Source organism: Dasypus novemcinctus, chromosome 8 (assembly GCF_030445035.2).
Source record: "Dasypus novemcinctus isolate mDasNov1 chromosome 8, mDasNov1.1.hap2, whole genome shotgun sequence".
Lineage (NCBI taxonomy): Eukaryota > Metazoa > Chordata > Mammalia > Cingulata > Dasypodidae > Dasypus > Dasypus novemcinctus.
In genome coordinates this window covers 77,821,024-77,837,765 of record NC_080680.1, presented here as the reverse complement: position 1 = coordinate 77,837,765, position 16,742 = coordinate 77,821,024, and the positions used below count along the sequence as shown (strand labels likewise).

General features: G+C 47.4%; 1 protein-coding gene and 1 long non-coding RNA gene across 5 annotated transcripts in view; one reads left to right on the top strand and one right to left on the bottom strand.

Annotated features, from left to right (window-relative positions):
• LOC101415847 (uncharacterized) overlaps positions 1 to 8,862 on the bottom strand; it is a 41,694-nt gene extending 32,832 nt beyond the window's left edge. For 3 of the 4 annotated variants that reach the window (XR_009186828.1, XR_009186829.1, XR_011649420.1), the window contains exons 1-2: positions 8,480 to 8,862; positions 1,592 to 1,837 (exon numbers count right to left, since the gene is read on the bottom strand). This is a non-coding gene — a long non-coding RNA (uncharacterized lncRNA). The remainder of the gene's footprint in view (positions 1 to 1,591; positions 1,838 to 8,479) is intronic. The other variant, XR_009186826.2, reaches the window with a different exon arrangement.
• Positions 7,353 to 16,742, top strand: part of B4GALT1 (beta-1,4-galactosyltransferase 1) — a 58,030-nt gene continuing 48,640 nt past the window's right edge. The window contains exon 1 of the mRNA XM_004478192.5: positions 7,353 to 7,982. Coding sequence (XP_004478249.2) covers positions 7,577 to 7,982 — 406 coding nt within the window. The 5' untranslated portion in view covers positions 7,353 to 7,576. The remainder of the gene's footprint in view (positions 7,983 to 16,742) is intronic.

Genomic DNA, 16,742 nt, shown 5'->3' with positions numbered 1-16,742 from the left:
CTTTATAACAAAAGGATATATATCAAAATCATGTTGCATTTAGTTGTATTTTCTCTTTAGTCTCCTTCAAACTGGGACAGTTCCTCAGTTTTTCCTAGACATCCATTACCTTGACATATTTTTTAATGTTTCAGGATGGCTATTTTGTAGAACGTTCCACACTTCAGATTTCTCTTTTTCCTCATAATTAGATTCAGTCCACACATTTTTGATAGGACTATCACAGAAGTGATGCCATATTCTTCATATTGCATTCTCACAGTTGGTACACAATTTACATTTGCCCCGTTATTTTTTTTCCAAATTCACATATTTGTTTAGTGTACAATAAGGTGACATTTCAGATCATTGCAAAAAATACAAAGAGAATCTTTAAGTAGTGATGTTGGGGCAATGGCTACTATTTGAGGGGAGAAATCCCCACATGCATTCTTGCCATACTAGTTTCACTAAAATTAGTTTAATATTTTGCTTTGAGACTGTGAATATTTATTTCCCCAACAATCTTTAGTACCCATTGATGATATTTGCCTGAATTCATTACTACTGTGATGGTTGAAAATGGTAATATTTTTCTATTTCTGTAATTTGACCCATTATTGTTGACTCATCTTGATCAGCTAATTAAAGTGGTGTTTGCCAAGTCTCTCCATTGTAAAGTTACCCTTTTCCTCACTGAAATTATTAGTATTTTGGGGGAAGATTCTTTGAAGTTATGTAACTATCCTCTTACTTATTCAATTTTTAATTAATTAATAATTGCAATATGGATTCATGGTTTCCTGTTTTGTTCAATTGCTTATAATCTGTTACTATCAGTATTTAGTTTCTTGCACAAATCATCCCAGATTTGGTGAATGGGAGCACCCTCAACCTAGTTTCTATGTCCTTTTACATATCTTCATTTTTCCTTGAGCTCTTCTTGGCACAGATTTTCCAGGCTCATCTTGTTCTTTCTCTGGCCCATTCCTGGAATCAGCCCTTTCTCTAAGAATCCCTGATTCCTTTTAAATTGAAGAATAGTATTTAGAAACCAAGAATTGGGTGCCAGCGGTGCTCATTCCTTTTGGAAGTTTATGCCACAGACCTTCTCTCAGGCCTTCTCCTAGTCACCCATTTTCATGTACACCCACACATTTTATTTCATTATGTATCTATAATATATATTGAAAACCATGAACTCACATTGATTTTCTCCAGTTCCAATATAGGACCACAGGGTTCATTTTCATTTTCTTCCTTTACATATTTGTAACACCCTTCTCAGACAATTAGAAACTTGAGTAACTCTCATTACCTTTATATATAGTTACTTCTTTAATCAGTCCCTCTCTATAACCACTTGGCCTCCATCTCCTCATGTTGCCCTGCTTCACAGAAGTTCTCCTATCCCACTCTGATTCTGACCCTGGATGTCCTCTTTACCCTGCTTGGGTTTGGCCGTCCTTTGGTGGACTGCCATCCTTCCACCTCTCACTCCCACCTACGTGGACATCCTCCTCATAATATGTTCTAGTTTGCTTTGCTGTGAAACAAATACCATAAAATGTGTTAGCTTTAACTGTGGGAATTTATTAGCTCACAAGCTTACGGTTTTGGAGCTGTGAAACTGTCCAAATCTAGGGATCATCAAGGTGACACTTTCTTCCCATGACTGGCACGTGGCAGTCTGCTGGTCTCTTCTCTTCCAGTTTTCCTCGCCTTCCACGTCTTTCTTCTGTGGCTTTCTCTCTGAATTTTATTCCTCCAGTAAGAGGATTAAGACCCACCCTGGGAAACGGATGTAGCTCAAGTGGTTGAGCACCTGCTTCCCACATGGGTGGCCCCCTGGTGCCTCCTAAAAACAAACAAACAAAACAAAAAGCAAACAAATGAAAAAACCAACTCAGGGGAGCTGGCTTCCCACATACAAGGTCCTGGGTTCAATCTCTGGTTCCAGTACCAAAAAAAAGACTCACCCTGAATGAGGTGGGTCACATCTTAGGATCCTACTCACCGAAAGAGCCTACTTACAATGAATCTACACTCACAAGAATGGATTAACTTTAAGAACATACTTTTCTGGGGTCCATTTAGCTTCAAATTACCACATCCTCTTTTTGCCCTGACACTCTGCTCTAGGCCGTTTGGACTTCTACTTTGCTTAACCCTATCTAATGGTCATTGGACTGAATTGCTCAGGAAGATAAAGGAGAAAAGGAAGAGGAAGAAGATAACTTGCTTTTTTTTTTAACCAAATGTTTTATTAAGTGCTCAATTCATCCAAAGTGTACAATAAGTAGTATTTGGTATAATCACATAGTTGTGCATTCATCACTTCAATCATTATTAGAGCATTTTCATTATTTCAATAATAATAATGATAAACAAAAAACAGACAAACAACAAAATTCTTCACCTCTCACTGTCTCTATGCTTCCCCTGCTGTAATAGCTGCTATTTCTGGCTATTCTTCACAATTATTTATTAAGCAGTTTTGTTGAGATATGTTCATATACCATACAACCTGTCCAAAGTGTAAAATCAATGGCTTTTTTTTTTAAGGAGGTACCAGGGATTGAACCCATTCTTTGTACATGGGAAGCAGGCACTCAACCACTGAGCTACAGCCACTCCCTAACTTGCTTTTATAGTTCATAAATCCTTGTACCTGAGGACCTACACCTGGGCATGATTTAGAATCTAAATTTTAGATGATGGGATTCTGGACCTGGAGCTTCAGCCTGATGTTGTAATGGGATGAGCCTTTGGAAAATCTAGGGAGGAGATGAATGTATTTCACATATAAACAATTTGTGGCCACTGGGGAAACTAGGATGGATTAAAGATGGCCATTTCTTTGCCCTTCTTTGCATCAACGGGTGTAGTCTATTTCCACTTCCCTTGAATCTAGGTTGGCCTATAATTTAATAGAAAGTCTCAGAGTGATGCTTAAGGCTGGACTTCAATGAATCTGCATTTTCTAGCCTTATGCTTGGAATGCTCTTTTTTGGAAACCACTTTCTAGATTGTGAGGAAACCCAAGCAGCCATGTGAAGAGAGGCCTTTGTAGAGAGATCCATGTTGAGATCAGACCTATAGCCCATTTTGAGCTCCCAACCCTCAGCCAGCACCAACTTCCAGTCATGTGAGTGAGATCATTTTGGAACTTCCAACTGTATCAGTGCCCCAACTGACACCACATGAAGCAGAACTGCCCAGTCAACCCACACAATTGTGAGAAATAAATTGTTATTGTTTTAAGATACTAAGTTTTGGAGTGGTGTGTAGCAATAGATTACTGAAATAACTGGCTACTCTGTGGCAGGCACTATCCTTTCCCTTCTGATCTACTGGGATGAATGAAAACTGACAGGTGCAGCTGAGGGAGCTATGAAAGTTCAGAGGAAAGGCCACTAGCCAGTGTGGAGCAGCTTGCAAGGAGAAGCAGAGAGCTGGATGATTCTGGGAGCATGGGCATTAAATGGGCAAACTGCCAAACCCGGATTCCAGTTTTGAGTCAGTCGGCACAGCAATTTCTCTTCTGGGTGTCTCACCTGATGGGATCAATTCTTTACCTGCTAAGATGGAGAGTGGGAATTGCTGGGGACAGTGGGGACTTAGGTGCCTTCTAAGTCCATTTGTTTGGATATCTGGAAAAGTGTTGTCCTGAAGGTTTCTGGACCATCTGGACCTTTTCAAAGTGAGAAATGTACCAGTTTTAGGTACGTCTGGATTAGGGGCTGGAGAGATTGAAATTCATGTTTAATGAACTCTGCATGTTCCCAAGGGTAGACATTTAGCAAGCCTTGTTCCTTTTCCTTAATTCCTGGGCAACAAGTTATTGGGCTAGGTCTGTAACACCCAACCTCAAACTTGTCATCTGGCCATCATCTGAACATATACAAAGGTATAGTTCCACCCCAACATCATTTTACTTTGGGGGACTAATCTGCCCTCCCACCCTCAATTGACCAAATAGAATTTTCCTCTAGGCACGGCTGTTAGGCTCAGTTTCACCCTCACCAACTCCCTAGTGAAAGCCTATAGGGTTTTTTTTTGTTCTAAAATAACAGTAATAGTTCCTCCCTTCTCTCCTTCTCCCATCATTAAGACGCTCTTAAGTATTCATGTGCCAGGCTCAGTTCTAAATGTTGAGGATACCATAGAATGGGGGCGGGGCCAATGATGAAAGCGAGGGCGGGGCCAATGGTGAGACGTAGCGACGAATTTGAAAAGCGATGCCCGGCGTCAAAGCTGCATCAGGCTTGAACACAGCGTGTAGCAGGCCAGAATGTAGGGAACCGGGAGTGGTGACTCTTAGCATGAAGCCGTGTAATTAATTAGACCTCTGAGTGAAAGTTCTGGCCCTGATCTTCTGATGAAGGAGAGAGACAACAATAAATAAATATATAATGTCGGGTAGTGATATTTGCTCTGAAGAAAAAGCAAGCAGGATAAGCAGATTGAGTGGGGGTACTGTTGTGTAGAGTAGTCTGGGGAGTCTTCTCATAAGGTAACATTTGAGAGAACTGAATGAAATATGGGCGAATAGTGTTTTAGGCCATGTGAAAGTGAAGTACAAAGCCTTTTTTTCTTTTTTTAAGGAGGTACCAGGGACTGAACCCAGGATCTCGTACATGGGAAGCAGGCTCAACCATTGAGCAACACCTGCTCCCTCAAGTACAAAGGCTTTGAAGCACAAAGAAGCATGGCAAGTTCAAGGAATATAAATTAGACCAGTATAGCCAAAGTGGGGTAGAGGAAGGTGGAGAGTGGTAGGAGAAGAGGGTGAGAAGATAGATTGGCAACACGATCAGATAGGGCTTCTAAGAAACTTAGATTTTGTTTGCTTGCAAAGATCTCCCTGGATGTTGTGTGGAGAAGAAACTGGAAAGAGGGTATGATGGAGGTGGAAGAAGGCTGTGACCAGTTAGGAGGCTACCATATAGTCCAGGCCAAGATGAGGGTGGTTTGGTCCAGGATGGTACAGCAGAGTTTGTGAGTGGTGGATGTTTTGAAGGCAACATGGACAAAACTTACTGAGGGATTGGCAAGGACACTTAAGAATAAGAGATGCATAATCAGGTTTCCCTTTTAGGTTTGGGGTTGGGGAAAATGATGAGTAAGAAGGGGAGTGGAGTCAAGGGAATAGGCTATTGAGGGCAGGATGTGTTGAGGTGACATGCTGGTGGTAAAATAGGCAGTTGAATATGACTTGAGGTCAGGGAAGAGGTCTGGGCTGGATATAGAAACTTTGGAGTCATCAGCAAATACAGATGTTATAAATAGCTTCTGGGGATTAACTAGATAGAAAGGAGCATCATGGATTATGGGCTTGGAACTTCTGTAAGGAAAGGGTTAAGTTTAATTTTCACATAATGGTGAAGCCAGAGTTGGCTCTGCAGTTGTTGCACAGAGGGAAAGAGGGTCTAATGGCTTTGGCGCCAAGAATTTGAAAAGTGGCACCAAAGCAAGGTGGGGCCAACGGTGAGGCGCGGGGGCCGGGCCAATGGTGAGAAGCCGCGCGCAATTTGAAAAGCCCACCCAGGAGTGAAAGTGGCGCCCAGTGCACCTGAACATCTGGAACCCCAGAACGGTGACTCAGAGCCTCAGAGCAGGAAGCCATGTAAGTTAATTAGACCTCCAGGGTAAACTGTAACCCCTGAAGTACCCAATCAGTGGGAAACAGGGGAGGGACCTGTGTGTTAGGTTTAGGTTATAAATGTCATTGTTTCTTAATGTTTGGCATGACGGCAATTTTATCCAGGCCCCTCCCTGTTCTTGCAAGATCTTTAATAAAATTCTCGTCCCCTCCACAATCGATGAGCTCTTGTTCTCTTACAGGTGCAACTTTCTTTCTAATACTTCAACAACTGGGGAAGAGTTGAAGCTCACAATAGTGACAGAGGAAGGGCCAGTGAGTCAAAATGAGGATTTGATGTCCAGGAAGCCAAGTGAAGAAGGAGAGTCAAACTGAAGGGTCAACTTCTGAGCTTTAGTTTTCTCATCCGGGACACAGAGACAGTAACAACTGCTGACTTCATTGCATTGTTAGGATTAAATGAGATCAAGCATGTAATTAGGCTGTGCCAGACTGGCTTATAGTAAAGTCTTCAGAGTTGGCTGCAGTGGCCCTCAGCTTTTTAGTCCCGTAAATAACAGCACTTTAAGCATCCTTCTCATGGTTGGGTGTCTTTGCTCCCTCAGACAACAGGTGGGGGTGAGGAATGGCCTCTGGGTCTAGCAGCTTCAGTGCCCAAATCTCTCACCCACACAGCCTCCGGCCCTTACTTGCAAATAAATAAAGGGGGAGAGGGGGAATGAGGTAAATGAGGGTTTTGCAGCCAGAATTTTGCCCCTGCTTCTCACCGCTGTAGTGGGATCTCGGGCAAATTTTTTAGCCTCTGTGAGCCTTGAACTCTATCTGTAAAATGGATATAATATATTTAAAGCCCAGAGCGTACCGATTGTCAATAAAACCAGCTGCTCTCCTCTTACATGCCGCTGTGGGACTTACTGCAGCTTTTTGCCACACTCCCACCCAAAGTATGTAGACTCAAGAGCGTGAGGCAATGAAAGTCAAAGAGGCATGCTCCACCCAGAACGGAGCCGGCTCACCCAGCACGGAGTTTAGGCGGCCTCTGAGATCCCCCAGCTCGGGCTACACAGTAAGCCAAGGGGCCAGAGACTCCTCCACTTTCTTGGCCTCAGGGGACCTGGGGTGCCACTTTATTGCAGGGCCCCCATGTCGGCAGCGGGGTCTAGGGCCAAGGGAAGGGATTGCGAATGCCCCCTAGAATCCCTTGGTAGCTGTCCCGATCCCCGCCAGCCTTCGAAGCCCGTTTCCTGGACAACCTTTCTCCGCCCGTACTCCACCCCCGAAAGGCCTACCCAGGCCCACTGGCTGGACTGGTTGCAACGCAGCCGCGACCTACAACCCTCAAGATAGCGACCCGTCTGATCTCTTGCCCTTTTCTCGGCGGTGTTCGGAGAAGCCCAGGCCCGCGCCGACGGGGAGAAAAAAAGCCGGCCGGCGCTTCGGCCCACCCCGCTCGCTGGTGCAACGCAGGAAGTGGCGGCGCGTCTCGAGGGCAGCCCCAAGGGGGAGACGCGCCTTGGCAGAGACCGAAGCCCCACAGCGAAGGCTCGGCAGCGGCGGGACAGTGCGCGGCCGGCCCGCAGAGCCCCAGCCCGGCCTGGGGGCCGTGCGCGGGCGAATGGGCCTTCCGCAGCCGCGCGCCCCCGCCCCCACGGCCGCTCCGCGCGGCCCGCCGGGCTCTCCAAGGCCACCCCGCCGCCCACCCCGCCGCCCGGCCCCGGCCCCGCCCCCGGCGGCCCGCCCCTCGCTCTCCGGAAAGCGCGGCTCGGGCCCGCCCCCGCCGCACCCTCTCCCGGGGCGCGCTTCTCCTCGCGGCGCCGCGGCGCTCGCCAGTCTCCGCGCCCCGCCGCCTGCCCGCCGGCGCCGGGCTCCCTCGCAGCCCCCCGGCCCCTCCCCCGCTCGCCGTGGTCTGGCCGCTTTTGGCCGGCGGCCCGCGGGCGGGCCGCCCTCCCTACTGTATACGGCCCACCCCCCTCTTAAAGCGGCGGCGGGAAGATGAGGTTTCGGGAGCCGCTCCTGAGCGGCAGCGCGGCGATGCCGGGCGCATCCCTGCAGCGGGCCTGCCGCCTGATCGTGGCCGTCTGCGTGCTGCACCTCGGCGTCACCCTCGTCTACTACCTGTCCGGCCACGACCTGAGCCGCCTGCCCCAGCTGATCGGAGTTCCCACGCCGATTCAGGGTGGTTCGGATGGCGCCGCCGCCAGGCAGCCTTCCGGAGAGCCCCGGCTCCGAGGGGCCCCGCCGTCGCCTTTAGGAGTCTACTCCGCACCGCGCCTGGATCGCGACTCCAGTCCCGAAGCAGACTCAAGCCCCGGCCCCGCGAACAACCTGACTTCGACCCTATCGCCCCACACCACAGCGCTGTCGTTGCCCGCTTGCCCTGAAGAGTCCCCGCTACTCGGTAAGGACTGGGGTCGGTGCGGGTTCGGGGACTGGGACTCCCGCGGAATTCCCCGGCAGGGGGCCCCGGGCTTTCCCCCAAGCCCTTTCCCACGGCCGCCCGCCTCCCTATTCGGGATCAGAGTTCCTAATCCCAAACAGGCTCCGGGCTGGATGAGAGGGTGGGAAGTAGGTCCTTTGGGATTTAGGTTAGAGGTTGAGGCGGGGGCGGTTAGGGAAGCGGCAGGCCCTTCTGGCCCCAGAACCGGAGAAGGCCTTGGAGACGTCCCAGCGCTGATCCAAGCCTCAGGGAGTTTTGAAATTTGGGGCGCTTAGGGCTTGGAGGCGCTTACGCCGCGTTAACGACGGTAGGGACCTCAGTGCAACTCAGAATAATCCCCCTCGTTTGTGGGACTGACAGCGAGGGCCTCCCAGTTCACATCTCCTGTCTTCCCATAGAGGCACTCTTTCCTGAGTGTAGGTAAACTTTTTTCGTGAGCATTTGGGGAAATGACTTACCTTCTCTCGGCCTTTGTTTTCTTATCTGTTAAAAGCGGATAATTAAATGCCACCCATTTCAAGAGGTTGTTTTGAAAGATTAAATGAAACGCTGTAAACGAGGTGCCTTAGCAGGTTAGGCACTCAGTAAGTCGTCACTACTGTGTTGAGTTCCTCCTCTGTGTAGACCTCCGCTTCTGGGCCGTTTCCCCCTGCTTCCTGCCGATGTAGCTTCCCAAAACACGAGCGAGTAGCGTGCTCCCTGCGCGGCAGCCGAGAGGATTTCTGTAAGTGTATATTGTTTGTGTCTGGGGGCCAGAGGTCTAACGTACTGGTTGATACTGGTTGTCTCAGTTTCCTGGCCCGGATGATCTGAGCTTTGCCCCGCCCGGCCCATTTCAGCGGGTTTGCATTCCTTACCTCAGGAGGAGGCTGACCCCACTTCTGGACAGAGCCCTTGCTAGGCCCAAGGCAGCCACAGGTGACTCGGAGAGTTACCAGACAGGTGGCCGCTCATTTCTCCTGCCACGTTTTGGACAATGTTGTGCTGAATGAGAGGCCCTGGGAGGCAGCAAGTGCCTGTCGAGCTCTGCCACTTCCACACAGAGTCCTGCTGAAGTAGGCCTCCTACATGCTCTTGCTCAATTTCTCCAGTAATTACTTCAGCATTTTCACATCAAGTTTGGGAGGAACCTCTTGGAATTGGTCAGACATGAATTGTGGTAATGAAAGGGACTTTTTTTTTTTTAATAAAAAACAAAAACAGAAAATTGAATTAAACTTTCAGACTTGATTGTGAGTCTGGAAAACAGAAAATGAAGTAGAATCTTTACCCTGCTGCTGTCTGATCTCAGGCGCATTACAGAGTTTCTCAGAACCTCTTGCTCATGTGTAAAATGGTAGTTGGTACTTACATTACAGGGTTGTTTTTAAGACCAAATGAGAGGGTACACATAATCATGCCACACATAGTATGTACTCAGTATTTGGTGGCTAATAATGAATAATAATAGTAATGCTAATATTGGCTTGGGACCCTGAAGTTCATTTTCTCAGACTCCCTTGGAGATGGCTCTGAACAGGAAGGGAGAAGAGTCCCCCAAACCACAGAGAGACCAGGTTCTGAGCTTCTGTTTGTTTTTAATTATTGCCTGAACATTGTGCAGGAAGAAAGATAAGTGAATTAGTAAATTAATGAAAAGTATCCCAAAGCTCATTAGACTGGCATTTGAGGTGTAAGGTCTTCTTGCAGAAGCATGGAGAGCCGGTTTGCTTTGCCTTGTTTTGTTACGGTGTTACCAGCAACTCCTGTTGCTGAATCGACTCTGAATTGGCACCCTGAGAGCTCTAAAGGACTTCCTGAGAGATAATGTTTTGGTGGTGTACGAGAGAGGCTCCCAGCCTTCTCTTGCTTGCCCCCTTCCTGTGACATACTTGGGACCTGCCGCTGAGGCAATCCCAGAAAGTGAAGGCAGAAGGCTTTTCTCCATTTTAATTACCCTCTGAAGGTTTGAACGGGTGGGTACAGCAGTCGGAGTGGAGGTTCCTGGCTAGGAGGGGGCTTCGAGAGGGCCGAAAGTCTCCCTAGGGGTGTGTGGGTGGGGGGAGTCCGAGCCCATCTGTTCATCTGGGCAGGTGTCAGCCAGAGTCTTTTGCGGGTTGGTTTTTCAGGCTGATGGGAGAAAGCATTTGTGGGGTTTAGAATTGTGGCCTTTTCACTACTTGCATTTCCTTTTCATTACTTGACTCTATTTTCTGGTGTCCAGGGGCCTGGGCCAGATGCTGCAACCCTTCTGGGCTGGTAGTTGGTGGGTAATCGGCATGCCCTTTCCTGAAGGAGGCTCGCCGGAGGCTGGGCTGCTGACAGGTCAACTGATCTGTTGCTGGGCCTTGGAATCCTGCCTGTCTACACTGTTTGTGTAACGTAGGGGAGGATACAGGGTTTGAAGGAAGGCATAGTAGTGGGGTCCCAGGCACCCCCATGGCCTAATGTGAGGCCCCCAGGGGTGAGTGCTGCTGTAGAGGGGAAGTGGGCCTTTCCTGAGGATTCCTACAATTTACCCCAGGGAGTTCTCCCAGGCAGTCCTGGCTTACAGGTGCTGCCCCTTTCCCAGCCCTGCCCAGGGCCCCTGTGGGGGCAATGCAGCATTCACTCCACTGGCCCTGAAGTTGAGGCTCCCTTTTCTGGCTGCCTGCGTGTTTGCCTGAGATGTAGTCAGCCTGGGAGGAGCAATGGCCTTGCTTTTCTTTTCCCGGAATGTTTATCATTGCTCAAATTTGGCGGCTGCTCAATGTGACTTGATCGCCTGTGGCACTGCCAGCCCAGAGAAGGGTGGGGTAGGGGGCAGCACATCAGGCTGGACTGGCTAAGGGAGCACGAGACTGGCTTGGGGGCTCCGCTGGAGCCTGCTGTGGACAGTGTCTCTGGGTACATCAGGGAGGGACTTCAGGATTGCACAATTCCCAAAGGCCCCTCTTGGCAAGCTGTGGCTTGAGGCAATCCCCATTGTTTTTTCAAAAGGGAAGATTCTTCTGTAGTGGTGGGCACTGGGGAGTCAAGGGTACCTGGGCCAGCAAATAGCAGCTACAGGTAGCCAGGACCCTGGGACAGTACTTGCCCATGAGTCAATCTCCTGGATGAAGCCCTTGCTAGGTCTTTGCTAGGCTCTGGCACTCAGGTGTTTCTCTACCAGCTCTCTGTCCCTCTGCTCTCACCCCCATGGTACATGCACATGAACACTAGCCAACTGTCCAGGACAGAATGTCCTTTGCAAACATTTGTTCTGGCATTGGTTCAGGAAAGGAATCCTTTGGACCCTCCTTACCTTCCGTATTTGGGATGGGGACTCATCCTGGGAGGTGGAAGGTACAGGGAAGCTTATCTGTATCCAGATTATGAAATTTGGGGAGGCTAGGTAACTAATCCTTTAAACTGGCTTTTTCAGGGGGAAAAATGTTTTACTGATGTACATGCAGACACATAGTCTTATCTGAGATTAAGAAATACCCTCCATGACTATCTGGCTCACTCTCATGGAGAAACTTTCTTTCACCTGTCAGGATGGTCTGTTATAATTCACCCCAGATTCTGAGCAAGTGGGGGAGCCTCCCCTTCTGCTTTAGGCCTCTGATGAACCACCAGGTGGCAGTTCCTTGGGACATGGGCAATTAGCTGGTGTGTACAGGGGAGCAAGAGCCAAATGTGGGGTTGGATTCAAATGCAGCTTCTTGGAACTTTGGCATTCCAGGACTAGACCCAGAACCCATCCAATCTCCCAGCCCCCATCCCTCATTGTGGTAGAGATGGGAGGGGTCTTGCCTGCATGCCACATAGCTAGGGAGTTGTGGGCTGGGTCTGGAACCCAGGTATCCTACCTGCCAGCCTGGTCCTCCTCCCTGAGGTTATTGCCAAGTAGACACTGAGTGCAGAGGCTCAGGGACTGCCTGACATGGCCTAGAATTTGGGAAGATCCACACTATGTGTATTGGTGGGTCCCGCTGAAAGAACTTGTATCCTGGCAGCTGGCTTGGGAGTCTTTGGCAAAGGCATCTGGTTAACTTCATTCATTCATTTCCTGTAATGTGCCTACACTGTGCTGTGCTATGTTCTAGAGCATCCTCTTTGAGGAAGAAGACAAAATACCCTCCTCTCAGTTAGGCAGGGGAGGTGTAATTAAGCAGTGCTAATGTTGTTTAGAGAAACCAAAGTGTGTGTGTGTGTATCCTCTCTCCCTCCTTCCCTCCCTCTCTTCCTTCTTTTTATTTTTATCTTACTATTTTTGAAATAATTTCAAACTATGGGAAAGTTGCAAAAATAATACAAACCCCATACAAAAGAACTCCAACATACCCCCACTCCCCCAAATACCAGGTCTACCAATTTTAACATTTTGCCACCTTTGCCATATTCTCTCCCTCTCTCCCTTCCTCCTTCCCTTCCTTTTCTATCTATCTATCTATCTATCTATCTATCTATCTATCTATCTATCTATCTATCTATCTATCTATCTATCTACCTACCTACCTACCTACCTACCTATCTCTCTCTGTCTCTTCTGAACATTGAGAGCACATAACACTCCTTCAACACATAATATTTCCATGTACTTTTCCTGTGAACAAGGATATTCACTCATATAATCACCCTAAGTGCAACTATCAAGTTCAAGAAATTTAACATTGATATCAAGCTTATATTCTGCATTGTTTTTTCTTATATCCCAATATTATCCTTTTTGAGCTTTTTCTCCTCTATTCTTAGATTCCATCCACTATCATATTACATTTAATTGTCATCTTTTTAGCTTCTCTCTCTCATTTTTTAAAAAATTGTGGAAACATAAATATATACCATAAATCTCCCTATCCCCGATGCCTCCAAAGCCTACCATTTGGTGGGATTGATCACATTCACAATGTTGTAGTACCCTCCCCACCATTCATTACTCTCACTTTCTCTTCACTCCAAATAGAAACCCTTCGCTCATTCTGCATTAACTTCCCTGCCCCCACCCCTGGTAACTTGTGTTCTACTTTCCGTCTCTGAGTTTACATATTCTCTGATATTTTCTTTTACTTACCAGGGGCCTTAAATTTAACATCCTAAATCTATAACAACCTCATTTGTGTTGATACCAACTTAACTTCAATAATTTATACAGACTATGTTCCTATACCTCTCTGCCCTCCTGCCACTTTTGTGTAGTTCTTGTCACAAATTACACATTTATACATTATGAGTCCAAACCATTGATTTATCATTACATTTCATGCATTTGCCTTGTAGATCCTGTAGGAAGTAAAAAGTCCTTCCTTTCTCTTAAAAAAGTCACAGATTGATATCAAAGTTCTCCAGTCCTGGTTTATTTGCTTGTGTGAAAATTTTCCTCTAATTTCTGCAGCTGTGAATTAACTCTGCTTGGGTAATCTTTAACTTGTGGTGCTGTAATGTTTATAGTGAGACATCAGTGGCCACATGCCTTGATAGTAAGGGATTTGGGCAGCAGCAAGGTAGGGATTTTCAGGATGGGGCTGGGCTAATTTATGTGTTGGAAATGACAGGATAGTTAATGCCACAGGAGTCTGAGCTTTCCCACAGGTTCCACCCTGAGGACTGTTCAGACTTAGGGGGCATGACCAGTAGGCTTATCCCCTTAGGATTCAACTGAGCCACAGGGGTATGTAGAAGGGGCCCTGGAATCCTCTAGTCAAATCTGGTGATCTCTCCACTGCCTGCTTGCCTGGCGCCTCCTGTGCCTCATTCCCAACTCAATGTCCTCTGCTGTTTCTCACAAGAAGCAGAGGCTGGAATTCTGCTTGAATCCAAGTTCAGTTGGAAATTCCAGTTTTCCTTATGCGGTTTAGTGACAGTCCAGCTACCTTAGGACAATTTGTCTGCCCCTTCCATTTAAATCCCCCATGGGTCTGGCCCTATGGCAGTTTTACATTGACTGCGGCACAGCCTGGTGTCATCTCTGGGTGGTGGGGGGAGGGGGGGGGTCACTGTAAACCCCAGACAAACAGACTCTGGCTCCTGAGGGACTTAACAAGGTGTGGGATTGGACTTGGTGGCCTGCATAGGACCCCTCTGGTCCCTACGTTTGGTGATATCTCCTGGAAGCTGGACTTTGGCTGTGACTGTAAAGGCCTCAGTTTCGGGGGCCTCTGTGTTTGCTGGGGCCCATGCATGGTGAGGTGAGGCAGTCACCAGCTGAAGGAAAGATAGCGCGAATCTGTTACAAAAGTCACAAACCTCTAGGTTGGAAGGTTAGGGTGGCTTGGGGGCGACAAGGTTTGACTGGCAGCAATTTCTGGGTAAACGTGGCCTAAAGGGATTTGTTCTTAGAAGACAGAAGGGGTGAGTCACACGCTCGCTCAGTGTTTCGGGTTCCACTTTTCAGCCTGGCCTCAGCCCTCCCCTTCCCTACCCAAATGAAGGCCAGGGGCTCTATCATTGGCTGTTGCTGAATTCACTGGCAGTGATTTTAATGTCTGGGTTGGGTGTGTCCTATAGCTGTCCCTCTGCCTCTCCAAAACCCCTCACAAAGCCCAGAGAGAGGAGAAGGATTTTTCTTCAGGATGCTGCGGGCTGGAGCTGTGGGTCTTTGCATTTGCCTTTTTTGTAGGGAAAGGGCTAATCTTCCCCTCCCCTTTTTTTAAATAAAAAGCAATGCAGGCCCACTGGAAATAATTTAGAAAAGTTACAAGAGGTGGAAATATTCCTGTCACCTAGAGGAAACATGTTGGCATATTTCCTATTAGGTTTCTTCTGTACATTTTTAAGAAGATACAGTTATAGATGAATAATTAGATTGATATCGATAAATATATATTTATCGTATATATAGGATATATATTGTATATTGTATGTATGGTGTCCAACATTTTTCACTTAAGATTCTGTTACAGTGTTGTCTTTAAAAAACGAAGGCAGTGTCATATTTTGTCAGCTGTATGCCATAACCTTCTTTATCCTTTAACTCTTGATGTACATTTATGTTGTATTCAGTGTATAGAGAGTTTTTGTCTTCCTCAGTGGTGCGGTGAGGCAGGTGCATAAAATTTTATGCACTTTTTGAACTATTTCCATAGGATGGTTTTCAAAGAAGGAAAAAAGAGGTGAATGGTGTTTGAGAAGGGCTTCGTTTTTAAACGGGTCTTCCTGAGGGAGAGACCCATCGAAAATTACAGATTTACTTAGTGCCAGCAGATGTATATCATATATTGCTGAATGAAGGATGTGTCGAGAATTCTGGGCAGGAGCAGGGCCAGGCTGCAGTTTGAATGTCCTCAGTGAAGTTAAATTCTCTTCATCCGAGGGACTTTTTGGGTTTTGGAACCTGCCAGGGGTCTTTTGGCATAAATCCTGAGGTATGTCGGGCAAGGGGTCAGGTTCCTTCCTGCTCTGCCACCACGTGGGCCCAGAGGTCATGGGGAGGGGGAGGGATCCTGGCAGGAGGTTAAATAATTGCCCAGTCCCATGACATAGTGCGTTCTAGAAATGCCTTTACATATTATGTTAGAAGTTTCTTCCTGTTTTGCATAGTGCCCTTTGCCTTTGACATCCTGAAACTGCAGAGCTGTTGTTGGTATTGCAGGACACAGCCAGCTTGAAAAAACAGGAAAGGATGACCTATTAAGGGGGGACGTAGGGCAGCTGGTATTTGTCTTATAGGATCATGGGGACTTGGTATTGAGGTGGCTCCTGACATTTAGATGAGCACTTCGGACACCCTGGGCGGGCTCCCTGCCTGGCCGATAGCGGGTAGACATCGAGTCTTCCTATGAGAGTCAGGGAGGGCCACAAGGCCGAGGATGAGTGGGGACTCATTTGCTCATTCAGCAAACTTTCATACTACACCATGAAGCACAGGGGCTAGATGTGAACAAGGGCTGGCCCCACTCTAGGGAGCCCCTTAGGCGGTGGACATATAGTATGGTCAGAGAGAAGAAACCTGTGTGTTCCTGGGCACTGAGGAGGTGCAGGGAGCCAGCGGGGCTGTCTGGGTTAGGGCCAGAGTCAAAACGAAGAACTTTTTTTCCAGAAACCAATTTTAGCATCCCTGCCTCTCAGCATGGTTGAATAGTCCCCCTTGTTGGGACGAGCAGAGGTCTGCTGCTGGAAGTGGCCTGTGATTTCCTATAACTTCTGTCATGTCAGAGGAGAACCACAGCTGAAGTCCTAGCTGCTGCATACAGTTATCAGTAGGGCAGGGGAGAAAAGGAAATGAAGGCAGAGTGAGCGGAAGAGGATAAAACAGATGGTAACCCCTCAACAGATGAACGGATAAACAAAATGTGGTGTATCTGTACAGTGGAATATTATTCAGCTGTAAAAAGGAATGAAGTCCTGATACATGTGGCAACATGGATGAACCTTGAAGACGACATATTGAGTGAAATGAGCCAGATACAAAAGGGCAGATATCATCTGATTTTACTTACATGAAATATTTAGAATAAGCAAATTCATAGAAACAGAAAATAGGTTAGAGGTTACCAGGGGTGGGGGTAGGAGGTGAGGAATGAGGAATTAATGCTTAATGGTAACAGAGTTTCTGTTTGGGATGATGAAGACGTTTCAGTAATGGATGGAGGTGATGGTAGCATGACTTTGAGAATGTAATTTTTTTTTTTTTTAAAGATTTATTTTTATTTATTTAATTCCCCTCCCCCGGTTGTCTGTTCTCTGTGTCTTTTTTTGCTGCGTCTTGTTTCTTTGTCGCTTCTGTTGTCGTCAGCGGCAAGGGAAGTGGAGAATGTAATTTTAATACCACTGATTGTA